General features: G+C 37.8%; 3 protein-coding genes across 12 annotated transcripts in view; 1 reads left to right on the forward strand and 2 right to left on the reverse strand.

Annotated features, from left to right (window-relative positions):
• The window catches only part of LOC105430559 (protein FAM135A), a 33,160-nt gene extending 31,570 nt beyond the window's left edge, over nucleotides 1–1,590 (reverse strand). For 4 of the 6 annotated variants that reach the window (XM_089076075.1, XM_089076073.1, XM_089076074.1 and 1 more), the window contains exon 1: nucleotides 618–786. The gene's annotated coding sequence lies outside the window, so the exon portion shown is untranslated. The other 2 variants (XM_089076072.1, XM_089076071.1) reach the window with 2 other exon arrangements.
• A 1,080-nt stretch (nucleotides 1,591–2,670) lies between these two features.
• Nucleotides 2,671–7,218, forward strand: GlcAT-I (Glucuronyltransferase I). The gene is made up of 4 exons (XM_011644026.3): nucleotides 2,671–2,971; nucleotides 4,883–5,409; nucleotides 5,946–6,242; nucleotides 6,330–7,218. Exons 1-4 carry the CDS (start codon nucleotides 2,845–2,847, stop codon nucleotides 6,426–6,428), a joined length of 1,050 nt encoding a protein of 349 aa, XP_011642328.2. The 5' UTR covers nucleotides 2,671–2,844; the 3' UTR covers nucleotides 6,429–7,218.
• An 18-nt stretch (nucleotides 7,219–7,236) lies between these two features.
• Nucleotides 7,237–12,374, reverse strand: part of Fas2 (neural cell adhesion molecule fasciclin 2) — a 99,373-nt gene continuing 94,235 nt past the window's right edge. For 4 of the 5 annotated variants that reach the window (XM_011644022.2, XM_011644021.2, XM_011644020.2 and 1 more), the window contains one exon: nucleotides 7,237–11,975. In XM_011644022.2, the coding sequence (XP_011642324.2) occupies nucleotides 11,834–11,975 (142 nt within the window). In that variant the 3' untranslated portion in view covers nucleotides 7,237–11,833. The remainder of the gene's footprint in view (nucleotides 11,976–12,374) is intronic. The other variant, XM_089076079.1, reaches the window with a different exon arrangement.

A 12,374-nucleotide genomic window follows, 5' to 3' on the forward strand; every position in this document is an offset into this window, starting at 1 on the left:
TCTCCTCCTCCCCTTCACCCCCTTCACTCCGTTCTCCCATCATCCAGCGCGAAACGGCGTCCCCTCGCCCCAATTACCGTGCCCGGCGCGCAACGCCTATCGTCCACGCTCGTAATTTGCGTCCGACCTCTATTTCCTCGCGGTAGAAGCGCGCGGCTACGATGAACACTCTCGATCGTTCTGATCAACGTCATTCAGAAGACGTAGGCACGTTCGAAACGATCTTGGATCGTTTGAAAGGTGCGAGCGATTGAACTATAGTTCAACGATATCGTTCTAGAGGCGTGGACGTGACTATAGGTAAGGTCACGCGAGCTCTGAGGTCTCCGTCTCGTGTTAAATACTCAGAGGGGGGTGAGGGAAGGCGGGGGGGGGGATGCGTTCGGAAATAACATCCGAGTGCACCCAGGTATCCTTGTTTAATACTCGATGAATAATAAGGGCAAAACGATATTCGATGAATAATAAGGACAAAACGATATTCCCTAAAGAATCCGATCCGTTTCTGTGAACCCAGTCGAGATGACTCATCCCTACGGTGAATTTCACCTGTACGTATAGGCAAGGTGGAGGAAGCGTGGAAGCGGAAGAGGACACATCCGGTGCAGCTTACTCACGAGGCACGAGATCATCGATGAAGAGGTCAGCGGCGGGCTGACATCGGCTCCAAGATGACGAGTTACAACCGACGAGCATCCTTCCGGTTGCCTCTCTCTCTCTCTCTCTCTCTCTCTCTCTCTCTCTCTCTCTCTCTCTCTCTCTCTCTCTCTCTCTCTTCTCTCTCTAGCCTACTTTCTACGTGAAACACCCTGGACTTCCGGCGACGTCCCGCAGGACTCGGACGGCTCTCCCGTTGTCGTTGTCGCTCCGGCAACACCCACTTTCTCCCCTGGCCTCGTAACCTCAGAAGTTACCACTTTCCTTCCCTCTCGCCGCCGATCGCAGGGGCGCAGTGCTACCCTCCGTCGTCCTCGTCGTTGTCGACCACCACTACAACCACTTCCACCATGAACCGCTGCCACAACCGTCGTCACCACCGCCGCCGCTGCCACTGCCACAACAAGCAACCAACGGCAGTAGTAGCAGACGCTCGATGTACTACTGTCAACTACAGTTTCGCACCCCCTTGCGTGTCACGTGAGAGCTCCTCGTACGCCCCCCTCCCCCTCTCTCTCCCTTTCTCTCTTGCTCCTTCCCTTTCTCTTTCTCTCCCTCAATCCCTCCTTCGTTCTGCTATTCCCCTCTTCTGCCTTTTCTCGGGCGTGAGCTATCGACTCACCCCCGTTGGCAATTAATCGCTCGTCTCGCGCCGGGTCTCGCGTTGTCAGCCAGGATCGTTCCCGCTCTCGCGCGTCCTCACATCACGACGCCGTTCGCGTGCCGTCACGCGCAAGAACGAAGATGTACGACGAACGTATGTATAAGAGGAGTGACGGAAGAGCGACCCGCTCGTGCTACCGCGGCCGCCGCAGCGATCGGTGTGGCTGCGCGGCGCGACACCCTCGCTACTTCGCCAGCGGACCAGCCAGCCAAAACCAGCCTCCCTCTACTGCCTCCCATCCTGCCCTTTCGCCCCTTCCTCGCCCCACCGTCTATCCGCTGCTGACTGGTTGCTGACTGTTCTAGCGAGGCATACGCGTGACCGTGGCACGCGCGTGCCCCGGCATGCGCTTTTGACACGCGCCGCAAGACTTGCACGGGTCGTGAACACCCTTGGCGTCATCTGGGGTCGCGGGTCTGCATCAGTCGAGGGTAGTTCCTTGCGTTCAGCTCCGGAAGGCAAGAGAGTTTCTTTCTTTCTTCTTGGAGTAATACAAAGAAAGAAAGATTTGATCGTGTTGTAAGATGGAAAATCTGAAAAATTATTAAGCGTGTTGTATATATTTTTTTGAATTTGCTTTTGTAAAAATTCGATTATTTCGTAATCGAAGATTATTCATGTCTTCAAATTCTTGGCAAATAATATAACAAAATATATATATATATATATAAATTTAACTTAATAAAAAAATAATTAAATTCATGTAATGTTGTCTGCTATACAATAACATTCATTTTATTTGCAAATGTTTAAATTTATTAGAATGTTTAGATTTATTAGGATTTTTCGTTTCAAAATGTCGGCAATGTAACTGCCTACATAAGAATTTTAAGAACTTTTTTGTATCGACTCACGATACAATTATCATCTATCAATAATACAAAATAAAAATTTATATAAAAAGTACATTTAAAAATTGTTATAAATAATAATATTATTTTTCTTAATATTACATTAAAATATTGTTAATAGACCACGATAATTAATTCATCGATTAAGTAAAAAGGCCAACAATCTTATGAAAGTTTTATATGGCTGTTAAAATTTAGACAATTCAAAATATAATATTAATTTTATGACTTATCATTATTTCGAAGTTCCTTATTTAGTATATATAATTTTATTTAAAATTGTATTTTTGTAATTATTATCCATGTACGATTATTCATGAAAATAATAATTTTAGGAAAAAAAATTATAATTTTGTAGTAATAAATATGATATTGTGTAAATACACACATTAAGAAACATTATCACGAATCGAAAGTTTTATTATCAGTTGATAACATTGATATTCTTCCATTATCTTCGAGCCTCTTTTGATCATCGCAAATCGTTTCGGCACGGGACGTCGGTAGTCTTCAACAGTAGCTTGTCAGGGATTAATCTATATCTATATAATATATACCGACGTACTTTTACGAAAACAATTTAAATCGCACGAGCGGTGCTACGATACCGCGAAACGGATTTTAACATTTCGATTGGCCGATTAGGCAGAACGGTGTCATGGCGCGACAACGATGACCGAAAGTGTGTTCCTCATCGACGAATCGAGCAGTAAGGCCAACATGTGGGCCGTATTTCGCTGCAACAAGGTTTTTGTGATACTATTTCTGCTAAATGTGATCGCCTTCCAAAGCATCGTGTGTAAGTACCCGCCTACTTATCGCATTTCTCTCGCTTCTGTCACCTCGAGCGGTTCGCATCGACGCATCCACGCGTGCGACAACACGAGTGGTGAGTCGTCACGGCGCGCATCACGTGATTTTCGGCGTGAGATTCGAAACGGAGTCTCGAGTATCAACGAAAATCGTGCGGAGAAAAAAAAATTTGTCTTAGATCTAAACAAATATTCTTATATATAAGCAAGAGCGTTATAATACTCGTTATAGAAGATTTTTAGTCTTTAGCAAAAGTAGCATTTGCATCGACACAGTTCAGTGAAATTTAACGAAATTAAGACTAAAATTTTCTAAGATTATAATATTCTTGCTTATATATATATATATATATATATATATGAAAATATCTATCTTGATTTAAAATCAAGTTTTTTCTGTGTATAGTGTTACATCCATAAAATAGAATTAACACGTTTTGTGCCGCATTAATTGGATTTCTTATCTATGCCGCGTAGATTACCGGCGATTTATGTGACATTTATATTTATATTTATTAAATAAATTATGTTTCATAATAATGAAAAGAAATAGAAAAAATTTTAAAGTAAAGAACGTAGGGCAATAATATTGCAAATAATATCAGGAAATATAACAATTTTATTACTTTAATAATTCTATTATTTTTTACAAGTAGAATATTAAACGAATCTGAATGAAAAGTCCAGCGTAAATTACTAGTAATCCATGCGGAACGTGTTAAAGGTCATTCTTATGAAGGTTCATGTAAAATGAAAAATTGGAACGATTAACTGTAATATAATATTAATTTAATTATTTATTATTATTTTGACATTTCTCAGATAGACATATTTCTTAGATTATTTGATTTTTATTAGAAATTAATATTTTGTTATTATTAATCGCGCTTGATTATTCATGCAACAGATAATTAAATGCATTAAAAAATTAATTTTGCAGCAATGTACAATGATATTATTTTGTAAATATGTATTTTTATTTATGAAGCATCTGTATAATAATAAATCGTAAATTAATATTATATTATATTCAAATAATAAATATAAAATCGAGATATAAAAATCATTTAAAACAAAGTCTAAAAAATATTTTGGACTTTGTGTTGTCTGGAAAATAATTTAAATATTTATCAATAATTGAAAAATGGATATCGATAGTCGGTAATATCGATGGTCGATCAATTATTTCAGGATTTCCAAGATTCTTTTGATAATCACGAATTTATTATTATGATCATACTAGAACAATAAATTAGCTATTAGAAATTTTGGTAATTACGAATTGGATTTGTAATGATGGGAGTTCCAACTCACGAATTACGAAATATATAATATTGTTTATACAGTTAAATTGTTATAAAAGTTGAGAAATTATTAATTATGACCTGTAATAAACAGATATTTCAGATAATGAGAGAAAATATATTAATTACCGCTAACTTTAATACGTTTGAAATTATTTTGGTCGCAGAATAATCAATATTATATTGCTAAGGAAACAGTTGTAATTTGTCTAAATATAATTTTTATTCATAAAGTAGTAGAAGAAAAATCATCGCTTTTTGCAAGTATAGGTATAGATTGCGATTGAAACGATCTGTACAACGTAAGTACGGATTATTGCTCAACGCTGTTTTCGAAATCCCCAAACGCGTGACATCACAACGCTGTAACTGCTATTTATAATTCACACTACATCTTCCCCATGATCGGCCATTCTCTTGAGTGTTTCCTCCGTGCGTAATGTAACTTTCACGTAAGCGTTTCACGTTTCGCTCGATGTCGTTTTCACACCATTTTCCCATGATGAGGTGAGCTTCCGGTAGGTCGAAGCGAGATATATATCGTTTGAATAAAAACGATCGTCGCCAAGTCTCCGATTTGTGTGTCTCGTACAGATTATCAGGAGCACAAGAAATGGCAGGAGATAAGATCCAAGCTGGAGCCGGTGGTAGCGGACTTGCGGGACGTGCAGGGTCTGACGTACAGCTTGCTGAAGAGATTGGAGGCGCACGGTCTCTTCGTCGAGAACGTTCGCGGGCGAAGTGACGATGATCGACCTGTGATATACGCTATCACGCCAACATTCGCCAGGCCCGTGCAGAAGGCCGAGCTTACCCGGCTCGCGCAGACATTCCTCCACGTCTCCAACTTCCACTGGATCCTCGTAGAGGATGCGCCGCAAAAAACCGCTCTGGTCACCCGGTTTCTGGAGACGAGCGGCCTGATTTATACCCACCTGTCTGTAGCAACCCCGCCGAACTACAAACTCGGCAGAAACGACCCGAACTGGAAGAAGCCGCGAGGGGTCGAGCAACGGAACGCGGCGCTAAGGTGGCTCAGAGAGAATCTCAAGCCGTCCGACAAGGGCGTCGTTTATTTCGCCGACGATGACAATACTTACTCCGTCAAGCTCTTTCGTGAGGTAAAGCGAAACCTCATTCAAAGAGTTTTCTCAACACGACACGTTGCTACAATTGTTTTCTTAACGCTTTCATTATCATCCTTTACCTTTGTTTTCATTCCTCCTTTCCTTTTAATTTGAGCGATTTACTTGAAACTGTTCTTTTTATTTTATTCCATATCCGCAATTTTTTTTATAATATTTTATGATCTAGCAAAGATGATTCGATTAATTTCCTGATTAGTTTTCGATTAGCGATTAGCGAATCTTTTAATATTTAGTTTTTCATCTTTCATTTATCTTTACATGTGCTTCTTCTCAGTTTTAACGCCTCTCCTTTTGTGACGCAGTTCTTTATATTAGTTTTGTGTATCTCTTATTATTAAAGCTTTAATAAAACTGATATTATTATTAAATTTAACAATAAGTTTAAAGCGATTTAAGAAAGTCAATTCGCGATAGTTCTCTACGATTAACTATATTCATGTGAATGCATCAATATATATATATATATGTATATATCTCATTTAGATGTAATAATAATTTACTATTTCCAGATGGAGAAAATACAAAGGGTCGGTGTTTGGCCAGTTGGTCTAGTTGGTGGTTTAATGGTAGAGAAGCCTATTTGCGACAACGCCACTAATAAGGTAATCGGTTTTAACGCGGCGTGGAAGCCGGACCGGCCGTTTCCGCTCGACATGGCAGGCTTCGCCATTAATCTCGAGTTGTTGCTCAAGCACAAAGACGCATGGTTTTCGTATGACGTTCAAGGTGGTTATCAGGAAAGTGAAATACTTAGGCAATTAGTTACAAAGGATCAATTGGAACCATTAGCGGACTGCTGCACAAAGGTGTCAAAAGATCTACCTGCCATTTTTTTTTGTTAATAACCTTTTGAAAATGAACTACTGAAAATTCGTGAATTTTGTGTATTTCAGGTGTATGTGTGGCACACACGAACGGAACCGCCGCAACTAAATGTCGAGCAGATGTTGATTAGAAAAGGTAAACGTTCCAATGTTGGCATCGAAGTATAAAGAAAAAAAAAATTTTTTGTTTATCATCATTTCGCGTAGCGATGCTGTGTTTTTCTAATTCTAAGGAAATCAGTGATCTAGTAGATATTATTATAAATTATTATTATAATTATTATAAATTCGTTAATCTTTTTTTCAAAAAAGATAAATCTATGAGCATTAATGATCATCTATCGGGGCCCTATATTTATATATTCATACGTAGAATAATAAAGTGCCATGTGTATAGACGTTTATAGTTATCGGACATAATAGCGAAAATATTAAATAATTTTAGCAACTCGTGTGAATTTGAATCTCGAAATGTTATGTGATATCATGATATTATCATTTCGTCGGGACGAGTTAACTTTTGCCACTCATACGACAACGAACAATTTCGTCCTAGATAGTAAAATATTAATAGTTTTTGACAACAGATTGACAATAAATTCGTTCATATTCCCACTACAGATTCATAACAATTTGTAATTGCATTAAGCTGAGAGTCTGTCGACAGAGCCTGACACGTTATGTCAACTGATTGTAGAAACCGAGCAGGATTTGCGTGGATGAGCAATCTGCTGGCATAACGTCAGCAGATTTTGTCGTATTTCTGGCGACAGCCGATTTGCCGATATCATCAAATATTATTCTGTGACATTTGTCTTTCTGTCAAACATTGAGATATAGCAGACTCTACTCAAAATTTGTATCTACTAAGTTTAGCTATCTGGAATTATATATCACGTATCGTTTTATAAAAATGTATCTACACAACTATTGTAATAAAAAGTTTGAGGAAATATAAGGTTTCTCCATCCATCTCTTTTCTCACTTTGAAAACGTTTTATCTTTTATTTTTCGATAGCACGATTTCTCGTCGCGTACAGAAAAAGCATTACATAAAAAATACGCCTTATATCTACGAAACTTTAATACTCGTAATGATCTTCGGATTTGGAAGATGCGCAGTAATACTTTTTGTGGGAAGCTACTTGTTTTGGAATTTTGGCAACGGATACAAAATAGCTGGAGGTGCTAGAAAGGGTGACGCGTCTCGCTCGCCGATGCGAAGTGCCGCGCAACATCCGTCATGCGGATGTCCCACAACTTTTATTTATTTCCATGTACATATATATCATTTTTTCATATATAATATATATTCATTATATATATTTATATATATATTTATATATTTATATGTATTCATTGACTTACTTGCTAATAAGTACTATATTTGGCAAATTCTCTGTCTTACGTAAAAAAGCTATCTGCACGGAAGGCGTGTTTCGCGAACACGAGAAAGCATGCCAGCTTTGCATGCAACAGGTGCTATGATAGTACCCGAGTAACATTCTACTGCTATTTTTACATTCCTCATATTTTGTTTCTTCTTGTCTCCTTATAAACGTGCGAATCTTTATTTTAACTCTAAAATTTCAATGGTCAACGATAGTTAATTTTAAAATGTTTAGCGATAATCTAAAAAATTTTTTCTATTTTTAGAAAGAATCTTGTCAATTACACTCGAAGTCAAGGGGATGCTGGACTTGTCTGTATTGCCGACAAAACGCAGTAATTTTTGTATTGCTTTCATTTTTTATTAATCTTAACTTTATTTTAAGATCTGAAAATCCTTTTCCACAATTAAAATTTGTGCATTAATACTTGTGTCTAGTATATGAATTTCGTTTTCATATGAAGAACGAGAAAAAGCAATACGAAAATTTGTTCATATATGTATCATGCATGTTACAGAAATGTATAATAAGTGTTGTGAACGTTTTCGTCGGAGTTCGCTCGTTAGTCCAGGATCCTCTTAACAAACATTTGTAACAATTTTCTTTGCCTCGCTCGCCTTAAATGTATTAGAATGAAAACAATTTTCGAATTCTCGAGAGCTATTATTGCACGACAACCTGTTGCAACGTATGTTACACTCTTTCTCGGATGAATCGACCACATCGATTTTCCGCGAGGACACGTATTCCGTGCTCGTGCGAGTTTCTAAACCTACCAAAACTTTCCTAAAGATTTATCCTCGATACGTCTTACAATTAAGAGAAAACGTTTACAAGCATTTACAAAAACTTATCACATTTTAACTGCGTTTCTTGCAAAAGCCATCTTAAACATTAGGATAAGAGCGATACGTTTCCTTTACTTATATTCGGATATAATTATTATATGGCAGCTTTCTGTCACACACACTCTCGTGAACCGATCGAAAATCCGTCTGACAAGCTTCCCATATCTGCAAAACTTGTCATGGTATAAATGCTACTTGCTTTTGATTATACTATACATATATTCAGAGAAATTTTTAATGTCGAGATAACATGTCGAAATTTGTCAGAAGTTTATTTTTCGTACATCGATCGTTCTTGTGACCCAGTACTGTGAGTACTTTGTTGTCAGAATTCATAATTTAACCGTAACTGATTACTGTAATTTCTTTGTAAACTGATTACTATGATTTTTGTAATCTTAATACAGACATACATTGTCACAAGAGTCCCTACTTTTCTTATCATCATATCAATCTCTAGAAAATAAAAAGTATCTTTAAACAAAATTTTAACAATAAAAAAAGAAAAAAAAATGATACTTAAGAAAGAAAAATGAGCTGCTTTTACATCTTACCGATGAGATAACTATAACATTATAAAGTATATATCAAATTATCACAACTAAAAAAAAAAAAAAAAAATTGAGAGCTTTTCTCACTCGAGGTAATATAAAATAAAGGTAGTCAATATACAAGAGTGTTACGATTATACAAACGTACGAAGAACGAACAAACTCGTTATACGGATATGCGAGATTTAAGTAGTAATTCACTCATAATTATAGTGGTCACACATGATCGTAAGACTCAACAAAGAACACGCGCGCATCGAACAATGCACGATTGGTGATTGAACAACGAAAGGGAATCTGATATTTTTCTTCGGCTGCTTGAACAACAATTGGAATTATGATTCCATTAATTTCACATACAAAAGAATCAGTCTTTGGATTAAAAAATATTGGAGAAAGATTGAACGTTACGATCACGGAGTTAGAAAATTACGAGACTAAAAGCGCGTTGAATATATATTTGGCGTATGTATGTGAATGTCTACCGTCCTTCGATTGACAATTACTCCTTACGAAAGACGTGGAGAAGGATGAAATATGAGCGTGAAGAAGTGAGAGATAATAAAATTGTTCAATTGTATGTACAATTCGAAGTTGCCGCGTAAAGTCGCGCAACTTCGTTTAAAAGTGGAGAAGGAGAGTTTCTCTGTTGACGCTTGAAGAATATAAAAGCAACACTCACATTCTTAAACATACTAAAAATAGAAAACCATCGTAAGAGAATCTCCGAGCATTTCATCGTAAGAGAATTCTCCAAGATATCTCGATTTTTTTTTTTTTTTTCATCAATGCTAGATGATAATCTAGTATTAAAATTAAAAAAAAAAATCACAATTTTATTACGTTAAAATTAAATTTATTGAAGTAAACTTATCGCTAAATTTATCAATTGCTAAGGAAAAAAAGAGAAATTTATATTTGATGAAATGCTGAAGATTGATGAAATGCATTACAAACATCACTCTATTTTCATGTTGTCCAAAAATACCTCAATTTTTACTTATTACTTTACTGAAATTTATAGCGTTTTCGGCTTTGTTACACTACACCGGGTGCATACTAAATTATGATATATATGAAATTATGAAAATGTAAAAATACATAAACTTTATATAAATAATCAACAATGGATTTGTCGTATTATTTAGCTCAATATGAATTAATAATTTCAATTATTGAATATATGAATTAATAATTTCAATTATTAATTCATAATTCGCGAAATCAGACGTTAGCAAAGAAATGATAAATATTATGCTGTTACATTCAGATATTTCGTGTGTAAGTGTGCATTAAAGATTCGGTGTAATGCAGCGAGCCGAAAACGCTATTAGATATGTCAGATATTTTTATTAAACTCCCTGCAAGCTTGGGCAATTTCGAAAGAAACTCGTGAGGAAACTTCCAATATTAAAATATTCAGTATTAAAAAAATTGTCTACATAAAGTATTCTATGTAACCTAAAACACCTTTCTCTAACGAATTGAAGTATTCGGGATGTTACACCACGAAGAATACGAGCGTTGCATTTTTTTTTTTTTTTTTTAGGTAACCCTTAAATATAATACTCTTCCCGAATGAACGTGAAGTTCTTCTTTTTCGCTTTCACGCGCAACAGAGTACGACTTTCCGCGCGGTTTTCTTGAAACTCCGCGCAACAAAGAACGTGATACTACCCAGCGTACTAGACTGTGATAATCTAAAGGGTGCCTCGAAGCGTTCATCTAAATTGATCAGTCGACCTCTACCAATTGCACGCGAATTTTTGTACATTCTTCTTGCCATCTTCTTCTTCTTCTTCTTCTTCTTTTCGAGTAAGCGACCTACCTATACTCCCCATTTCCTTGCAATATACGTTACAATTATAGTCGTAGCTTCCTCCTCCTAAGAGCAACAATTATCGAATAAACTTTGTTTACTTCTCGTTCTCGTAAGCTATCGATTATCCGTGCTCCTTCGCATGCTTCGGCGAGTACACTGACTGGGATAAAAGAGTTTAAGAGTTTTTAAAAGTTTTTTGCTTTTATGCGCTTCAAGAGACAAACCTTCCAAACGTGACATACTCCGACGATAAAAAAAATACCTTGGATCTAATCTTTTTGATGTTATTTTTTTCGAGCGATCCTGCGATGGTCAAAGAGCTATTAAAATATTTCCGATCAAATCCGCTTTCCGCTTTGGAATATAAATCTTCGTAATGTCTCAGTTGAATTTTTTTTCAGCTAAAAGCACAGCGGAGGATACGTCAAGTTTCCAAAGTTTGCTTCTTCGCTTAAGCGGTGGTTATTACCTTACCTTACACGCGAAATCAGACGTGCAGCCGGGATCTTGCGGTAAAGTAATAGGCGAAGGATAAGTTCACCAATAGCAGAAAGAGCTTGTCAGGGGATTCTAGGGGAGGAAGTGTAGGTGGCAAGTGTATCGCGGTACACGAGGTAAGAGGTTCTGAAAGGGAAGAAAGGCGGGTCGGTGTGCGACTGCGAAACCGCGCGCGCGTTTGCAAAAGGGCGAAAACGAAAAGCGGGAGGTTCGGCAGAGAAGACTCGGCGCAGCGAGAGAGCAAAGCGCGTGAGACCACGTTTCCGGCGGAAATTCGGCGAAACGGATCGCTAAATCCCACGTCTTTCCGCGATCCCGCTGCTCTGCGCGTCCTTCTTTTCGTTTCTTAATTTTTCCATTTTCTTTTCTTTTCTTTCTTTTTTTTTCTTTCGAGAACACTTTTTAGCCAGAAACTGATTGCGTTTCCGAAAACGATTTACAATCTAGTACGCCGGAAGAATATCTAGACGGCCGAGTCCTTGCCGACGAAGCCGGTCTTGGAAACGGATCTCTTGCCGTCGAAGGTGACGGAGGTCTCCCGGCGCAGTCCGGAGTCGATGATCGGCGTGATCTTCTTCTCCTCCTTCAGCGGCTCCTTCTCGTCTCTGCAAAAGCGTCAGGCACAACATTTATCGGACGGCAGTGATTTTCAACATTAATATCTCTAATATCGGGCAAGGAAAAAAAAAAAAATAGGAAAGAAGAGAGCACGTTCATATGCGGCGCGTGGTGCGACATCGAATATACACGTCAGGCATGCTGTCACTCGCAAAGTAAAAGAACGTCGCAAGTGAGAAAAGAGGCTCCGGGGAAACGCGTCTCTCTTTCTCTCTCTCTCTCTCTATATATATATATACGAGATTGTATGCAATTTTTCGATATCGATATATCGTTAAATCTCCGAGAGATCTGCGCTTATTTATGGTTCCGGGAGCTTTGTTGCTGTTCCAAACATGGATCAGCATTCAAGTTATCGAGCGTGTACGTGCACAAAGCAAGGAGGA

The sequence above is a fragment of the Pogonomyrmex barbatus genome, unplaced genomic scaffold (assembly GCF_055798465.1).
Source record: "Pogonomyrmex barbatus isolate J1 unplaced genomic scaffold, ASM5579846v1 scaffold2, whole genome shotgun sequence".
Classification (NCBI taxonomy): domain Eukaryota; kingdom Metazoa; phylum Arthropoda; class Insecta; order Hymenoptera; family Formicidae; genus Pogonomyrmex; species Pogonomyrmex barbatus.